This window comes from Cervus elaphus, chromosome 11 (genome assembly GCF_910594005.1).
Source record: "Cervus elaphus chromosome 11, mCerEla1.1, whole genome shotgun sequence".
In the NCBI taxonomy this organism is placed as follows: domain Eukaryota; kingdom Metazoa; phylum Chordata; class Mammalia; order Artiodactyla; family Cervidae; genus Cervus; species Cervus elaphus.
In genome coordinates, this window is record NC_057825.1 from 95969315 (window position 1) to 95988109 (window position 18795).

General features: G+C 45.7%; 1 protein-coding gene across 50 annotated transcripts in view; it reads right to left on the reverse strand.

The window, feature by feature from the left end:
- Nucleotides 1-1103: 1103 nt before the first annotated feature.
- Nucleotides 1104-18795, reverse strand: part of MAP4K4 (mitogen-activated protein kinase kinase kinase kinase 4) — a 149624-nt gene continuing 131932 nt past the window's right edge. For 37 of the 50 annotated variants that reach the window (XM_043918557.1, XM_043918565.1, XM_043918564.1 and 34 more), the window contains 9 exons: nt 18431-18548; nt 17957-18127; nt 16148-16291; nt 12907-13041; nt 10247-10347; nt 8582-8731; nt 7886-8045; nt 6180-6319; nt 1104-4414 (listed from right to left, as the gene is read on the reverse strand). In XM_043918557.1, coding sequence (XP_043774492.1) covers nt 4331-4414; nt 6180-6319; nt 7886-8045; nt 8582-8731; nt 10247-10347; nt 12907-13041; nt 16148-16291; nt 17957-18127; nt 18431-18548 — 1203 coding nt within the window. In that variant the 3' untranslated portion in view covers nt 1104-4330. Of the gene's footprint in view, nt 4415-6179; nt 6320-7885; nt 8046-8557; nt 8732-10246; nt 10348-12906; nt 13042-16147; nt 16292-17956; nt 18128-18430; nt 18549-18795 lie in introns of all 50 variants that reach the window. The other 13 variants (XM_043918563.1, XM_043918552.1, XM_043918549.1 and 10 more) reach the window with 1 other exon arrangement.

Consider the following 18795-nt stretch of genomic DNA (forward strand, 5'->3'; position numbering starts at 1 on the left):
AGTGTCACCAAGTCATCCTTAGAGGGGATGACTTGACCCTCCTGACCTGTGAAATCCCCACCAATGGAGGGAAGCTGGAACAAGGGTCCAGAATGACAGACCACCGGAGGTTTATTCCTCATCACCCATACCAGCTACAACAGACGAGGTGGAAGGGAACTCGCTCATTTGGTGGCCTAGGTATTTTATTTTCACCTTAGAGCAGGTGGCCTAGGTATTTCCAAGTTTATTTTCACCTTAAAGCAGGAACGTGTTTCTAGCATGAAGCAGAGAGGAGCTAGTTGACCAACACGTGCAATTGATGATGAAATTGCATGACTAGTCCTCCCCAACTTGGGGGCTCCGGCAAAGTGCTGACACCCACGGCTGACCTGGGATGTACCCAGTGAGGAATGTTCCTGCCAAGCTAGGGGGCGGGGGTGTACGGGTGTTGACAGAGCACATCCATGGCAGGGCCATGATGACTTTGCACTGGAGGAGCTCTAATGATCAGGCTTCAGTTCTTGTTTATGCACCAATTTGAGAAAGGGTTCCTTCCAACATCCAATTAGCTACAGAACAGAGAGCATGCATTTTACTTCTTGATCCAACTCAGGCTTGGAAAAACAAAACCCGGTTTCTTCCTAAGAAGCTTTACTTTTGCTTTTGGCTTCAGGAACATGGCCATCAAGAGCTATCAACTTCATTTTAAGATTTTAAATAAAATTTTAGTTACTTGGCTGTGTCGGTTCTTGGTTGCCCATGTGGCACAATGCTTCTTTTGAGTGGGTTGCTCCAGCTCTGCAGTTGAGGCACATGGGCTTAGCTGCTCCAGGGCAAGTGGAATCTTCCTGGAGCAGGAATCAAACCCATGTCCCCTTCAAGGGAGGTGGATTCTTAACTACTGGACCACTAGAGAAGGCCCTCATTCTAAGATCTCCAAACAAATGTTTGCCACTTTTGTAACTTGTGCCTGGGAATCCCCTGGGCCACCCCCTTCAGGGAGATGGCAAAATCTGGGAGCTGCTCACTCGGGCCTTGGGGTAGCACCAGGGAAGGAGGATCCTTACAGAAAGTGAACATTCTGCAGGGACAGATATATTTGAAACTCATGCCACATGAAACAGGTGTCACTTTTACTTTATTTAAGGACAAAAAAAGGGGGAGAAGAGGGACAACAGTCATTTTCATAATACACAGAAGACAAGTTAGCACTGAAAAAAGAAGGCTGTGTGTGTACTTGCCACCAGTCTGCTTCGCAGTTCTGATTAGTAAACTTAATGCAGCTTGTCATTTGCATTACCGTTTAGCAAATTTATAATTGGCAAAATTAGGGATTATGAACCATCATTTAAGTGGACTACAACTAAAACGAAAGCCTAAATAACCCATAAAAAATCACTTAAAAATAGACCATAAATATGTGATGCCCATTAGTGTAACAAAACTATTTTTTGTAAACATTTTCTTCAACACAACATGTGCATGAGAAAAAGTAAAAAAAAAAAACCAAAAAACTGCACTCGATATAGCGACTCCGTTTTAAATACAGAAAAGTATCACTTATTAAAGCTTCAACTAAACCTAGAGCCATACTGGTATTTTGTTTGGAAGAGCTGTCATGGTTTTCTAGGTTCCATATTTAGTGGTATCGGCACAATACTAAATTCTCCTGCTAATTTTGCCATCTTGGCACTTGAGTGAAGTCACTACCCTGTTAGGAACGAAATGGAGAGAGCCTGCCATTTTCCATGAAGAAAGCTAACCCGGCGCCTGCTTGAAACTGTAGCAACCTAAGTTGGTCTGCACGGCGGGAAGGCCAAGGAGGGAGGGACACCCCAGACAAGGAAGGCGACCCGAGGCACCCAACCAGGGGACCAGTGGCTGGTTGACCTCGGTCAGCCAAGCCCAGTTGACGGATTCAATCACGTTCAACTCCACCACCACCAGCTGCTGCCCAGGTAGGACAGGCCCACGCTGACCTGAGCTTGAAGCCCATCATCCTCAACCTGTTTGTATCTTTCATGTTGGTATCAGAAGTTTAGTATTTTTTTGAAAGACACTTGCCCAACTTGACCTTTCGCTGAAGTCATGGGAGGGGCTACAGCTGACCCCACTATGCAGTCCGTTCTCATCCTGACGCACGTGTTTGCTAGGGCACATTTCGTCTCCGGTCAAGAGCCAACCCGAGAAGGGAATCACCAGCAGTGGTGCGGCAGGGACTGCAGCCCCGCAGTGACTAGTCTGGCCAGTCTCAGAACTCCTGCCAAGGACGGGATTAGCGCCCGGATCTTCTCTCCTTTAAGCACAAGTGACCAGAACAGAACTGGTTCTTTCGGCCTTAGACGCCAGCACTACGCTGAAGTCAACACGCATGGGAAGCCTGTTTGCCCAGCCTGGATCCTTCCAACACAGAGGCAGGCTTTCTCAGCAGTTGCTGCTGTGGTGGGTGTACGTGCTCAGCTGTTGTTTCTGCATTTGTGAGTGTGTGTACTCTTCACTACATTTCTGAAATTCAAAGCGGGAGCCTCTGGCAAAAATGCTGACCCAGGAGGAAGAGAACAATGGGTCAAAGTGGATGCCAAACGGGATGCGGCTTTGGGGGTGGGGGTGGGGGGCAGACTCAGCAAACAGGTGCAAGTGATTGTTAATTTCTTGGGGCGGAAAACCTCTGCTTTGATGTCATAAAAGCAAATTCACCACAGAGGAGGAATAAGCCTAGGCCACACCAAGCTTTTGTTTGGTGAGTGAGATTCCCATCAGAACTCTGCCAGAGGACAGCCACCCTTTAACAAGTAATCAATATAACCAACATCCTCAGAGGAAGCCAGTGACCAGAAGCCATGAAACCAATTATTACCCAAGACATTTATTACAAATGTCATGAACATATTCATAAAGTAAAACTGGTTTAAAAAACAGAGAGAGCGCGCAGAGAGAGAGAGCAAGGGAGAGCACTCGAGAAGCCAGGGCTCTGATATCACACCCGAAACGCAGGAAGATGCTATCTTATGAATGAGCAGTATTAACTACATTCTTAAAATAGTTTTAGTGCATTGCATTTTTAGAAAAAGGGAAACACCCCCGGCCCCAAGGAAAGGTTCCGGCAACACTGTCGACAGTTTGTGGGGTTGTCCCCCAAATGACCACCTGTCTGCAAGCTCCGAGCTGAGTACAGCGAGGCCCCGTGTGCTGTGGGCAATGGCCGCCTGTCCGTCTACCACCACCACTGATGAATCTGGTGGAAAATGGTGTGATCTGCTTTCTCAGCTCAGAAAGCAGACGTGCCCATCAGCGGACAAACCTCATGGCTGTTTCCCAACTTCGGGGACAATTTCTCTTGTGCCTACTGAGACATGACGAAATAACAGTCAAACTTCAATCGGATCGTTTTGGTATTAAGGTTAAACATTAATGTTTTCCTCCAAAGACATAGAAACTAAACCACCTCTTAATGCATTAAAAACAATGAGGTAGGCGAAAAAATAAACACGTGGTTGAAAAAGATTTTTTCTTCCCCTCTGCAAGTGCCGATCATGGTGAAACTGCTGTTGCACTTCCAGGTTTAAACAAAAATTAAACCTTTGACCGAGGCAGCGCTAATACTGTCACACAACAAGGTTCTGGGCAGGATACAAATGCACACCCTTTCTTTTTCCTTTTTTTTTAAAAGAATCATCTGCACGTGATTTTAGGCAAAACTTGGTACACAGAAAAACGACTGAGTTCTTGGCCAAAAAAAAAAAAAAAAACAACCCAAGAAACCAAATGGGTCCCTAAACCCACCCACCCGCCTCCCAAGCCCCACCCACAAAAAAGTTATCCTAGTAACTGTGTCTTTCACATTTTATAAATATTAACTTCTTAAACCTGCACCTTCTTCTTTGTCCACATATGGTCACATTACAAAAAAAAAAAAAAAAGAAATGTCAATTAAATACGTTGTTAATGTTACTATATTAAATCTGCTCTTGGCTTCAGCGACCTGCTCCTCGAGCGCACGTTTACACCTGCCAACCCCCCCGCCGGCGTCCGGTCTCCACCCGCAGACGCCCCAGGATGGAGCCGCAGACACGAACACTGGAGCTGGAGGGAATGCGCATGCGTTCTGCCCGCCGCTCCATCCCAGCACGGATAGCACCTGATGGCAGTCTCGACAGCACCAGCTGCGATGCAGCCTCGATTTATTTCGAACAGGACAAGAAGAGAATGGGGATGAACTGGTAAGAGCGGGTGGGGGCGGGGAGGAGACCCCCGCCCACGCGGCCCGGGCAGCTCCGCGCTCCAGTTGCCAGGATCTCCGGGTTCTCATGGTCGACACCTCCGGGGCCGGCAGCCTAGCCCGCCGCTCCTACCAGCTCAGAAGAGAGGTCCTGCCGAGCGTCATGAAGTAAACCTGGCTGCTGCCCCCAGACCGGACCGAGGCAAAGAATACCTGCAGGGGGAGAGGGGTGAGGGGGAGAGGGGTGAGCAGGAGCCCGGAGGCCCCCTCCCAAAGGAAGTCTGGGGTGATGTCCATTCACCAGTAAGGAGCCACTTTGCATCTCCACTAGCAGGGCTTCTCTGGGGGCTCCGAGGTAAAGAACCTACCAGGGGAGACCTGGGTCAGGAAGATCCCCTGGAGCAGGAGTGGCAGCCCACTCCACTATTCTTGCCTGTAGAATTCCATGGACGCGGAAGCCTGGTGGGCCTACAGCCCAGGGAGTCACAAAGAGCCGGAGGAGGCTGAACGACTAACATTTCCTTAACTTAGGAAGACTCCTTAGCCAAGGGGTGACTCTGCACCTCATGCCCTATTGTGAGAACACAGAGAAAACAAGATGTTCCCCAAACTGGATCATCTGTGCTCACCTCCACCGTTAACACCTTCCGAAAGATCAATGTGTTGGGCAAACTCAGTGACCAGTGGGGAGGCGACTCAGCTGCCTTGTTTTTCTCTTTTAAAAAGTGAAACTGAAATGTCTTGGTTATTTCACAGGACTCTACTGTCAAATACATATATAATTTAGTTTTGTGCCTTTTATTAACAAACCCTGATAGGTATGACTTCATGAATGATTTAAAAAAAAAAAATTTAAATGCCTGAAGTTCAAAGAATACCGTGGTTATGGCTCCACTAAACTAAACTTAGGAAAATGTAAGCCCCGAAGCTGGTAAAATCCTGGGTTAGCTCTGCAGTTACATGGGTTTCCAAGGTAAAAGATTTGGGAGATATTATGTAGGTTAAGTGCACCGGCGAATGAGCCAGAGGACTGGACTGCAGCAGGAAGTGGGCTGGGGGGATGTGGACCTGAGCAGAGCACCTAGCTGGGCGGGAGGCCCACCTGCCAAGTAGAAACGACAGCTCCTCTTCATCTGAGAAGTCAGCCTGAGGTCTGGTGACTGGAGGCTTAATGTGTTTTAATGTGAAGCAAGAGGTGGAAATGTTTCTAAGGCTGTCATGGGCTACCTCAGGTAGTCAGACATATTTTCATCCAAGTGACAGACGAGAGAGAAATCTAAGCTTAGAAAAGGCCAGAGGGGTCAGCACCCTTGGCCAGTTGTCTGCTCCACTCCAAGGCTGGTTTGGGGAGGAAGGGATTCCTAGATAAGAAAACGATGTGGCCAGTTTGGAAAAGCAAAGGTTTTAACTTGGGCTTTGACGCTCTGGGGTCTCACAGGTCTCACCTGTAGGCAGCACTCCTGCTTTTGCATAAAATAATTTCTCCTTTTAGGCACTTGTGCCAGGAAAACAATGCAGTTATGTCAATACTCAAAAGAAGGACTAACAAGTGATGTATTTCAAGCATATATCAGGGGAAGGGAAATTTCCCCTATTATTTAAATGTGCATGAGGGTTCTTTCTAATCACAAAAGAGTTCCATCCATCTAAACTGGGAGCTTCAACCTTTTCTATCCCTAAACTAAACATAGCCCAGACAGGCCACCTAATGGGGAAAAAAAAAAAACACTCAAAAGACAACAAAAACCCAACACAGAATGATTTCTGCAGAGATAAACATGTCCACCCCCTCAACAAAAACAAAATAAAATATATCCTGACCTCCATTAACAGCTCTAAAAAGTCACTACTGAAAAGTTCTTGATAAAGTTAGTTCAGAATCTATCAAAATCCCACGGAAAGGCTTCACTGAACCCTATGGAAAATAAACCACTGCTGAAAGATAACATTTAAAAAGAATCCCTAAAGAGACTGTTACCTTGTCATTGCGTTCACACAGGAATTTCAGCCTTTGAGCCCTTTTGTGCATAAACACGCCATCCAAGTGGCCAGTTTCCACAGATCGGATCTCTATGGCCTTTTCTCCCCAGCCCATCGTCTGATTGGATCGAATATATGCTTTTTGAGAGAGGAAAACACATATTGTTAAAGATGAGGAAACAGCCACGGAAAGAAGCTGCTCAGGTTTCATATACACATACATACACACACACACACACACACACACACACACCCACCCACCCCCACCCCTCTAAACAGCTGGCATTTGGAGGTTTTTGTAATACAGGGGCCCCAAACCTCCAGAATCTGGGGTCCCCAACCTCCAGAATCTAATGCATGATGATCTGAGGAGGAGCTGATGTAATAACAGAAATAAAGTACACAATAAATATAATGTGCTTGACTCATCCCCAAACTATCCCTCCTCTCCCACGTCTTCCACAAAACTGGCCCCTGGTGCCAAGAAGGATGGGGCCCACTGATGTAAGGAACTCTACACGTGCAACCTTGTGGTTCATCCTGGAAGGTGATGTTCTGAACTATCAATTGAGTCTGCTGATGCCTCTGAGAAGGACATGCTGGAGCAGCACCCCCAGTCCCTGTCCACAGTTTAGCTTATATTTTCCTCATGCCAATTACCAGGGAGAAGAGAAGGCAAGTGCACAGAGCCAGCGACTTGGCTGCTATAAAATCAAAGTAGTTTGGGGAAATAAACTTGGAGCCAACAAGGTTCCAGACATCAGTCTTTAGGACAGAGAAGGTCAGAGGCTATGTGTGGACTGCGGCTGGGCCATGAGATGGCCACAGCATCACTTACCTTCCTGTTCCCCTTGCCTTCCACCCATTAGTCACAACTACATCTGTCTTACTGTCCCTGGCTGGCTGCCTTAGATTAAATGAAGGACTGTGAAGGCAGAGCTTTAAGAAGTAATTACTTGGGGCTTCTCTGGTGGCTCAGTGGTAAAGAACCTGCCTGCCAATGCAGGAGACATGGGTTCGATTCCTGATCTGGGAAGATCCCACATGCCGTGGAGCAGCTAAGCCTGTGAGCCACAACTACTGACCCACACACCCTAGAGGTGTGCTCCACATCAGGAGAAGCCACCACAAAGAGAAGCCTACACACCATGAGGAGAGAGCAGCTCCTACTCGCCACAGCTAGAGAAAAACCCGTGCAGCAACAGGGACCCAGCAGAGTCAGAGAGATAATAAATGAATTTATTTTTAAAAAGAGATGGGAAGAGCCAGCTCTTTAGAAAAGACCCTGATACTGGGAAACATTGAGGGCCGGAGGAGAAGGTGGGCAACAGAGGATGAGATGATTTGATGGCATCACTGATTCAATGGACGTGAGTTTGAGCAAGCTCCAGGAGACCATAAAGGACAGGGAAGCCTGGCATGCTGCAGTCCATGTGGCCGCCAAGAGCTGGACACAACTTAGCGCCTGACTAACAAAATAAATAAATTGATTAAAAAAAAAAAAAACTGCTTAAGATTTTGTCCTAACATAAGACTATGACGCATCACAGTCTACAATCTACCTTTCCCACCACCTACTGCCAACCGCTCTGTTAAATGGCCAAACGGTCTGAACACCACGTAACACCAATATCTGAAACACACACATTTTCAGGAAAGGCTCTACTTTAACAAACATGACCTCTTCCGCTCAGGGACACGTACCTACAGACGTTGGCATCTCGCCCCACTGCAGAACCACATCCTTGGTGATCCTCCCGTAGGTGTTCACATAAACCCCTTCATCTTCATAGCATACCAGGAGCTCCATGCCGTCCGTGTTGGGGAGGATGATGATCGCGTGGGGTTTGATGCTACACTGGATCTGGAGAAGGGGACAGAGCACAGGAAAGCACATCGGTGGCCACTTCTACCCCTGCACACGGGCTTAATAAGAGTGTCTTGTGTAGAGGCACTGGCTCTGGTCCTAGTGATAAACACAGCAACTGGACGACATAGTGGAGAACCCACGTGATGTCATATGTATCTGCAAGTCTACCTCTGATACGCCCTACATGCTGCTCATTTCACATCTCCTGAGGCCCCCGGAATATACTTGGACCATGGGCTCCATGGAATACATTACATTCCTCTAACAGTCCCGCCCCATGGTTGTCCTGACCTGCCAGCAGCCGCCCCCTCCCATCCCGTGTTAGTGAAAGCAGGGCTAGGCGCGTCTTGGGAGGGCTTCAGAGACAGGAGCAGAGAGCTGCTGAAGAGGGCAGGTCACTGAAATACTCACCCCCACCGCAAAGGGGAGTGAGGGGCCCTGCCCGTGTTAGTGCCCTGAGCAGAGCAGAGAGAAAAGTCAAAACACAGTGAAGCCAGTCAACCAACCATAGAGTGTGGGTTCTTTCTTACGTGTGTTGGTAGGTAAATGTCATAGACCGATCCTGAGTCCACATCAACGGCATGGAATCCAGCACAGGATCCATAGATCACTTTCAGCCTCTGGCCTTCCTCAACAGTGAGATCCACCAGCAATGGCTTGTGCACCAGCTCGCCAAACGACTGCAAAGAAGCAGGCGAGAAGCAGCAGTGAGATGAGCAGAACTTATGTCTGACGGTTCCACCTGGAGAAGCCAGACCCAGGCGCTCAGTTACTCAATGACTGAAGCACCCTGGCAAAACCAAAAGCAAAAATACTCCACACGGTGAGTCTTTATTTTGCTTTTATCTGCTAGCATCAACTACTCTAATGCAGATGATGGAGAGAGAGAGGAGTGCTGCAAGAGACATATATGGAGAATTTATCAGTGTGGTCATCACAGTCTCTACAGAGCTACTCAAACTTCCACTTTAACTTTCCAACTCGTTTAACAGTGGTAATGAGAGGCTACCATGTACTGTAACAGCCTGGGTGGCCTGTAACGTCAACACCTACAGCTTATGAGACAGATCCGAGTAAGCTATTTATTTATAAAACAATGAGGACAGTACTTGGTCCATGAAGGTGATTAAGATCAGATCTCAAAAGATAATTGTAACTTCACAACCAATTGCTTTTAGTCAATAATATGTGGCTTTATTTTAAAGCAAGTATGATAACCCCATTTATCTTGCTTTACTGGAGAATCAAATAAGCCATCTAAATATGTCAATTTTCCAGATAATGGAGGCCTACCCTTAACATGTCAAAACTATTTTAAAAAATAAGTAAACAATCATTTTTTATTTAAAAAAAAATTCTTAATTTCTCACCCTGCACTAAAATAGGCCCAGGGTGATGCTTAAAGTTTTATGTCTAATAAACATCAGAAGTGATATTTATTAAGTGATTTATATATCTAGTGTCATAGTAATATCATTTTTAACTAAAAATTGTATCTAGTGCAGCCTAGACTTACAAAAAAATATTAAAAAACACCCACAAAATAACTGTCAGTATTTTTCTTGAAACAAAAAATAGTATACTATACATATTTTTAAATACTTATTCTATTTAATGTATAATATACATCACTATGTCATTAAGAATTTCTGTAACTTCACTCTTAATTAGTCCTACTGAACAGATATATACCTGGGAGCTCCTACTGCTGATAAAAAATTGAAAGTGAAAGTCACCCAGTCAAGTCCAACTCTTTGTGACCCCATGGACTATATAGTCCAGTATTCTTCAGGCCAGAATACTGGAGTGGGTAGCCATTCCCTTCTCCAGGGGATGTTCCCAACCCAGGGATCGAACCCAGGGCTCCTGCCCTGCAGGCGGATTCTTTATACCATCTGAGCCATCAGGGAAGCCCATGAATACTGAAGTGGGTAGCCTATCCCTTCTCCAGGGGATCTTCCAACCCAGGAATTGAACCGGGGTCTCCTGAACTGTAGGAGGCTTCTTTACCAGCTGAGCTACCAGGGAAGCCCATGGTATCATAGACATACACATGTATTTCAATTTTGATTCCATACTTGCTGTCCCCCTTCTAACAGCACAGTTTTAAATGAATGATCAGCCAACTTATTCCCTGGCTCTTGGTCACGGTGTGCATGGCTGATACTATTTTTAAGTGCACTTGACGTTATTACCTTAAAGGCCATGAATTTGTGATATGGCTTGGGTGCCCACGCGTAGACTTCCACAGAGCTCTTCAGAGCAATGACCAGGAATTTGATCCTTTCGTATTTTACTGAAACAGTAAGAAGAGCACAGGTCAGTATCGTGGTGGAACTCAGCTCCTTCAGCAGTCTTCTGCAAACATGCCCTTCTCTGTCGATCCATCCAAACCAATGAGAGATCAATGCTGAGAGGTCAGGCACTGGTTCACTTTCCAGATTCTCGAATATACGTGCAGGCTGTCCCCATGCTCCTCAGTGCTGCGCTGGACTCCGCTCCATACCCTGGTTACTACCAACGAGCAATTTCAATGCTGCTCCTACAGTTCTTAGTATTGAATAATCAAGGACAGTGTCGACCTTTCCACCCTGTTGTCTGGAGGACTCAGCATTAGTTCCAAAGGATAATGATGTGATTCATCAGCCAAGAGGCTCCTGAATACCAGCAAGAGGTCAAATCTTCCACGTGGGCTTTCCCGAGTCCCACGTGGAGCTTACAGATGGAAGAACTATGACAAAATACCCAACTGAATTTGAATTCTATCTGTTTCTGTGTGTAAGACCAAGTATCACTTTACAGAACGTCCAGCTATAGAGACAGTAGTAATTGGTAGGATTCTATATAGGATTCTACATCCTGTACCAAACGTAAAGAAAAATCTCTCTGTAACTTTATACATATACGGGAAGGCCTTCTTTACACAGCTGTCTCAGTTCTCTGACAGCCGTCACGTCTGCTCAGAGGATACCCAGACGGCCCTGGCCCTGCCACACGATACTTATTGGCTGGTGTAGACCCCAGTGTCTGCACAGCCTCTGTAAACCACAGCAGTCCTTGATCCTGACTTTGACCATGAGACTCAGCTTGTTGACTTGATAACTCTCCTTGTTAAATTCCACGTGTTGTCACTATTCAAATGAATCACAGGACTATGACAATACAAACAATTCTAAGAGGCTATCCAGTGCTGACGGGATAGTTTTCCGTGACGGTGGAAAGGTGTTATGTGCCATGGGGCTACTGGAGACTTGGAATGTACTCGTGTCATTGAGGACTGAAGCTTTAACGTTTACTTCACGTTAATTAATTTATAAATAAATTTAAATACCCACTCTCACCCTCCCTGTTCTTGATGGCAACCATACTACACAGCACGGGTCTAGGTCAACTGAGTAATACTCTGACTACCTGATGTGAAGAGCCGACTCACTGGAAAAGACCCTGATGCTGCGAAAGATGGGGGGCAGGAGAAGGGGGCAGCAGAGGTTGGATGGCATCACCAACACAATGGACATGAGTCTGAGCAAATTCCGGGAGATGGTGAAGGACAGGGAAGCCTGGCAGGCTGCAGTCCATGGAGTCGCAAGTAGCTGGACACGACTGAGCGACTGAACAACAACAGAAGGCTAAACGTGACAAATGAATGTGCATGATTCACCCTGTATGAACAGCGGGCCTAAGTGAGGGCGGGCACTCCGTCCTGGGGAAGGTCCAGCCCAGTCTAATACATCTTCCCTCGCTCCCCCGTGGAGTCATCTCTTCAGGGACATTTCAGCTGTTATGAGCCAGTTTATTACATTCAGCTACCATCCTCAACGAGGAAAAAGGTTACAGAAGACCACAGCACAGAAAATCCTAAGCCCCAAACCTACACCAAGAGGATAGAGCCCTGCAGGATCACTCAGAATCACTCTAATATCAGGGTGGCATTCACACTCATTAGCAACCAGTGAGCTGAGGGCTGCAAACAGATTACATCAAGAAGATGACAGCGCCAAGGACTGGAATATCCCTGGGAGCAGAAGCACTGACCACAGCATGTAGTTTCATAAACACAGAAGAACAGGAAATACACAAGCAGAAGTCAGCATCCAATAGGCCCCTCACATTCTCAGTCTATATAGAGAAACCAGTTGCTCATCTTCTCAACTTCCCACTTCAAATGCAATTAGAACACATCATCTCATCCATAAAACTGTAATTGGGCTAAACACCATCGTTTCTCCTTAATTTCCAATGTTAGAGCCAGTATTTTGATTTTTTTTTCCCCCAACACACACAAAAAATGTATTTTGGTTTTGTTCTTATGAAATCTTATGAGAAGCAGGGCATGAATGTTGCAGAGAAAAATAACAAAAAGGTTGCCACAAAAGGCTGCCCGGCCAGCAAGATTCCTTCCTCAGTGATGAGCACAGTAGCTGTGCACAGCGCATTTTATTCAAATTGACAGGCCAGAGCTCTTTAGGCAAACTCTCAAACATTCCATCAGTGACTGCCAAGGACCCACAGTGCTTTGAGTGAGAACCAGCTTGCAGGGTCAAGGAAGAATCCGAGGGGCCTGGTGTTCTTCGGGCAATGCTTCCTTAACAAGGTTCCTCTGAACCCCATCTTACAGAGAAGAATGTGGACTGTCCAAGGTCAGGGGGATGGAAGTCGGGGACGGCCGAAGAGAACCTCATTATGATTCAAACGGAGCCCTCTAGACCTCAGGATTAGAAGGTGCTTCAAATGAGCTAGGAGTGAGTATCAGAGGCACTTTTCTCACTAAAAGCTTCAAAAGCACATAAATTTTAAACAAAAGATAAACTGAACCTCTGAAAAGCAGAACCCTTGCAACCATGGAGGAACTTACCAACTTTATAATGCACACAGCCTTCCAGGTCCCCGACTGTTGTCCAACCCTGCTTCTTCTCAACCTCTGGGTCGTTGTGAAGTATTTTATTTCTTAACCAGGACAAATAGTAGACACGTAACTTATCCTTTTTGCCTAACAAAACAAATAATAAGTACTTTACATGCATATTCCAAACTAGGTATCTTTGTTAACAACAGTAATCAAAATAAACTGCAGTAAACAATAAATACCATCCCCTCCCCCCACCCCAAGGGAATTGTTTTGTATCAGTTTCACTAGAAACTCAATTCAAGCCATTAGGTCATCTGATTCTTAAAACCTTCTGGAGTAACCACTGTTTCCCATTTAAGAGCACAAAAGGGTTTCACAGATCACCCAACTTGGCCACTTCAGTCCAGCAAATGGCAAGCCATAAACTAATGGACACAACACAAAGAGCTAAGAGAAGACTCCTACCCAGAATGTGTGGAGAACTCCTGTACATCAATTAGACGAGAGATAACCTAGCAAGCAAGACGATCAAACAAGTCACTCCTAAAGGAAATGAACCCTGAATGTTCACTGGAAGGGCTGATGCTGAACCTCCAATACTTTGGCCATCTGATGCAAAGAGTTCACTTACTAGAAAAGACCCTGATGCTGGGAAAGATTGAAAGCAAAAGAAGGGGGCAGCAGAGGATGAGACGGTTAGATATCATCACCGACTCAATGGACATGCGTGCGTGCATGCTAGGTAATTTCATTTTGAGCAAACTCTGGGAGAGAGTGAAGGACAGGAAAGCCTGGTGTGCTGCAGTCCATGGGGTGGCAGAGTCAGACATGACTTAGCGACTGAACAACGACAAACCTAGCAGAAATATTGAGCAAGCACCCAGAACAGACAAGAGAAGCATCACACTGACTCATAAAAAGGTACTTGCTCTCAATTGTCTGAAAAGGCTACACACTGCATGAGCCTACTTAGGACATTCTGGAAAAGGCAATAGAGAGCAGAAAAAGGTCAGGTGTTGCCATGGGCTTTGAGGAAGGGATGGAGCACAGAGGATTTTTAGGGTGATGCAGCTCATCTGTATGACACTGTAAAGGTAGATAAAATTATGCATGTGTTCAACCAAGAGGACACACACACAGAGAACCCTAAACTGTGGATTTCAGCTAACAATAATGCATTAATACTGGTCCATCCACTGTAACAAATGTCAGAGAAGAGGGGGCCAATATAAGACTGTCTACTTTCTCTGTAAACATAAAACTGCTCTAGAAAAATCTGTGAGACACAAAAGAAGTATTTTTGCCATTTAACTGAGTTCAGTTCAATGAAGGCAAAAAAACAGACATCAAACCATATCTAGTATATTCTAAGGTGTTCAAAGTCAGGACAGAGCTTCCTCAGGTGGGTGGGGGTGTGTGTGTGGTGGGGGTGGGCAGTGATGGAGGCAATGCAGGAGAACCGTGGGCTGGTGGAGGAGGTCACCACGCTGGGGGCCACACGATGGCCAACTGTGACTCTTCATGGACCTGTAATTATTTATAATCTGTGCACTTTCTGAATTATGTCTTATACTTCAACACAATCTTAAGTTTTGAAGAATTTCTGAATGTGGGAAGATACTCAATACATTAAGTGAAACAAAGACAACACTGTTTTATGTACAGTGTTTTATTCCCACACGGTGAGATACATTTATAGAAATGAGGAGGGAATATATTAAACAGTTAATAAGAGCTATCTCTCTCAGATAGGGTTACATTTTATTTTCTTTTTCCTAAGCTTTTTTTTCCTGTTTTTGAAGTTTCCCACAATTGACATGTTATTGCTTTTATGATTTTGAAAACCAATGAAAGCTATAAAAAGAATACAAAAAAAGTGGACCCAAAAAACAGTTATCAGTTGATTTCTGATCCACACAAATCACCTTGCTCACTGGATCACAAAATGAAGTTTCAACCATTTTCAGCTGCAGATTTATTTTTCCTCCAATTCGAAAACCCATTTTCCAACAGCACTCAAGTCTTAAATAGTTGTTTCCTCATTTAAGTAGGAGATGGATGGTGAAATTTTTGCATTTCAACAGGCATCTTACTTAAAACCAAAAACCTATTTGAAAACTAAAAATCACTGCAAGAAATTTGTTACGTATAAATAAATACAGCAAGTTTGAGTTAGCTGATAATTAAATCTAAATCACTGTGGGTAATGAGGAGACAGGTCTTACATTTCTGCATACTCTTTAACCCCAGCAAAAATGCAAATTAGGAAGTTATGATCCAGGCAACAAGGATTCACATGCTGAATGGTTAAGTGAGTTACAAAGATACTTATGAAAATATTTACAGGACGGGGAAAAAAGGAGTAAATGGAAAAGTTACAACAGAGGTAAATAAACTTTAGTGCATCCATGCAGAGAAACATTTTGTAGCAGTACAGAATGGCTATCCTGAAGGAATACGGAAAAACAACCTACAGGTTCGGACAAACAAGAACCGGAGGGACACACCTTAACTTCAGGACAGTGGTTACCGAGGGTGAGTAGACACCAACTGTATGGACAGCAGTGTATTCTAACTCGTCAGTATACAGGTATCAGATTATTCCCTCAATATGTTGCATAACTATTTTTATAGAGACCTTCTCTCACCCGAGTGTGTATATGCTTACAAGACTGTCAGTTAAAAAGTGAAGTTAACAGTTTCTTTGGATGAACTGATTTTACAATTTATTCCTCCTATTTGCTCTTCTGCAGTGCTTTTTACTTTCTACAATCAACATATATAACTTATACCAAGAAAAATGCTCCTCCTAAAAAGAAACTGACAAGTGCTGACAGACATGGAAAAAATAAAACCACCATGCTTTTACCAGCAATGGCAAAGAATAGTTCTTTTTGCATCAGAGTCCTCTAGGAAGAAGTGGACACAAACCCACACCCTGAACAGGACAGGCTGCAGGGGCTGGTGGCGAGATGGGGATGGAGGGAACGGGCGGGCGTGTGGGGGGTGGGGGAGTAAGAAGTGCAGGTGCTCTGCTCCAGGACAGCTCAGAGGAGCCCCACCCTGTCGCAAGTTCAGACAAGTGGGTCCCGTCTGAATATGCTTTCCTATCACATTATTGTAAAATCTCGCTATGGTTCTATCTTTGAGCTATCACTTTGGAAAACGAGCTCACTCAAGTTCCATCTGGGGAAGCACCGCACTTTTAAACAGTCCTGGTGGCCTGCTCTCCCAAACCCACACTTACCAGATATCGTCACTAAGACGTTCAAGCCTTCCAGGACGTCCATCTGCTGAAATCGCCTTCTGTTGATCAGAGGATACACCTTCCCTTGGCCACTTCTGTCCAGCAGCATCAGGCCACTCTCGGTACCCACCAACAAGTTCACTCCTATGTCAAGGACACAGAAAGACCACAATTTTACACTGTGCGTGGCAGATGGCCTTGTATGGAGCAAACAGCACCACCTCTCAGGATAAGAGTGGTTTCCTCAAGTCACCCACAAACAGAGATGCTTATAGGATGTGCGCACTCAGTCATTCATTCATATCTGACTCTTTGGGACCCCATGGACTAATAGTCCGCCAGGCTCCTCTGTCCATGAAATTCTCTAGGCAATAATACTGGAGTGGGTTGCCATTTTTTTCTCCAAAGCTAAGGATGGTCAGAGATTAAAGTACCCAAACTGCAACAAATCACCATGGAGGGGAGAGGATGGAATATTCATTTACACATTAATATAAAAAGGATCTAAGGGGGCAATGAGCTTGCCTCATTCCTGATCCTCCAGCTTCTGGGTTTTCCTCAGTAGCCCCAGAACATCCAAGCCCACCATCTCCTGGGTACCACAGACTCTCCATCTTATCTATCTTATCAGATAACCAGACAGACAAACCTTTGTCCAATGTCATGATCCCCGCCTGCTTCCTTCAACATCTGTCTTTGCATGGGAGATATTCTAGAACGAGCCATACACAGCCCCCTTAGTCCCTAACTGTTTGTGATCAACCGGCATCTATCACTCAGCTTCAGGTTTCTTAAAGACCACCCTCCATCATCTTTAAGAAACAAACAGCTGCATTTGGTCCTCGGTTCCTCTTTTCTTAGGAGCAGTACATATCAGGCACTCCCCAGCTCCTTCTCTCCAGCCGTGTCTCATCTCCCGCCTCGTTTCCCCACACCTGCTCTGGCTTCCCCTGGTGGCTCAGGGGTAAACAATCTGTCTATAACGCGGGAGCCGCAGGAGACATGGGTTTGATCCCTGGGTTCGGAAGATCCCCTAGAGAAGGAAATGGCAACCCACTCCAGTGTTCTTGCCTGGGAAATCCCATGGACAAAGGGGCCTGGGGGGCTACAGTCCATGGGGTCACAAACAGTGGGACATGACTGAGCGACCAACACTTTCACCAGGTGTGTGTAAAATAGATGGCTGGTGAGAAGCTGCTGGGTAGCACAGGGAGCTCAAACCTGGCGCTCTGTGATGACCTAGAGAGGCGGGATTGGGGGGGGGGAGGTTCAAGAGAGAGGGGACATATGTATAATTATGACTGATTCATGCTGTTGTATGGCAGAAAGCAACACAATATTATAAAGCAATTTTCCTCCAATTAAAGAACAAATTTTAAAGAAAGGTCCATATCAAAAACAACAAAAACAAAACCCCCCAAAACTTCACTTAGATGTCGCCTTAAGTCACAAAGAGTCAGTAAACACTGTTAAACTGAAACATTTAAAGAAAAGCAATTTGACAAATTTCTTCATTCTCCCTATAAATATGGGCCAAATCAAATGCCTTTCTCATCTTTTTCCTCCTTTTTTATACAAAGTGATGGAGATGAGTCACTCTGTCCAGTACATGATGGCTGAAACAAGGGCAGGTCTGTGTGCGTGTAGGATTCCATGGGACAGTGTGCGCAAGGGATGTCAAGCGTCTTCCACCTCACCCACGAACAACGCTCCCCAAGCCCCCCAGACATCCCAAAGCTGCTGTTCTCCCAATGCCCGGTCCACCCTTGACAATAAGAACAGAAGGGCTGGAAGGGCCCAGACACCTACCCCACAAGGCAGCACACAGGATCTCGGAGTTAAACCTCTTCTTGTACTTGCGGATCTCCGGGGTGTCGCTCTGGGGCCGAGTGTTGGTGGGATTGACATTGACCACTGAGCCCTTCCGCGTAGGGTCTTGCCTCATGGCCTCGGGTCTCATCCCATCACAGGAAAACCCCACTGAAACATATGACACTGGAATTACTTCTGTCTCCGTGGGGGCTGGTCCTGTTCCCTTCCCCACTATGCGTCCAGGAAAGATTCATGTGGCGACCCACTCTTTGCCGAGGAAGAGAAACTCGTAAGAAATGGACGTGAAAAACGGAGACTGACTATGGTGCTCATTGCAAAAGACAGTGCCAGTGGGGTGTGCATCCGGTCTGAGGTCTGAGCCTGCCGACCACCACTACGCGTGCCCACCACACCAAACAGAGTGAGAAGTGAGCCTGCCGGCGGCTGCTTGCTTGCCGCTGTGTTACTTACCCACAGAAGTCACTGTTGTCCCGCTAGATGGAGAAATCTGTAGTAATCTGGGGTCTATAAAAGGTGTAAAGGAGGAGGAGGATTTGTGTTTCTGGAGTGTGTTACTAGCGGACTGAGTCTGCAATGTAAATTTCAGTCGTATTAATACAATGACAGTAAAAGAACAAACACAAAATACTTCAACCCACTGCTTCACTGCTCTGCTTCCCAATACAGACAACTGATCCCCCTGCTTCTTCCCCCACCAAATGCTCTGCAGGCACCTCTGTGTGTGAACCCCGCAACCCCCAATACAGGCTATTTAACCAGGAGCCAAACAGAGCGACCTCTCTTTCCAGAAACATTGTTCTGGTAAGACAGAACGT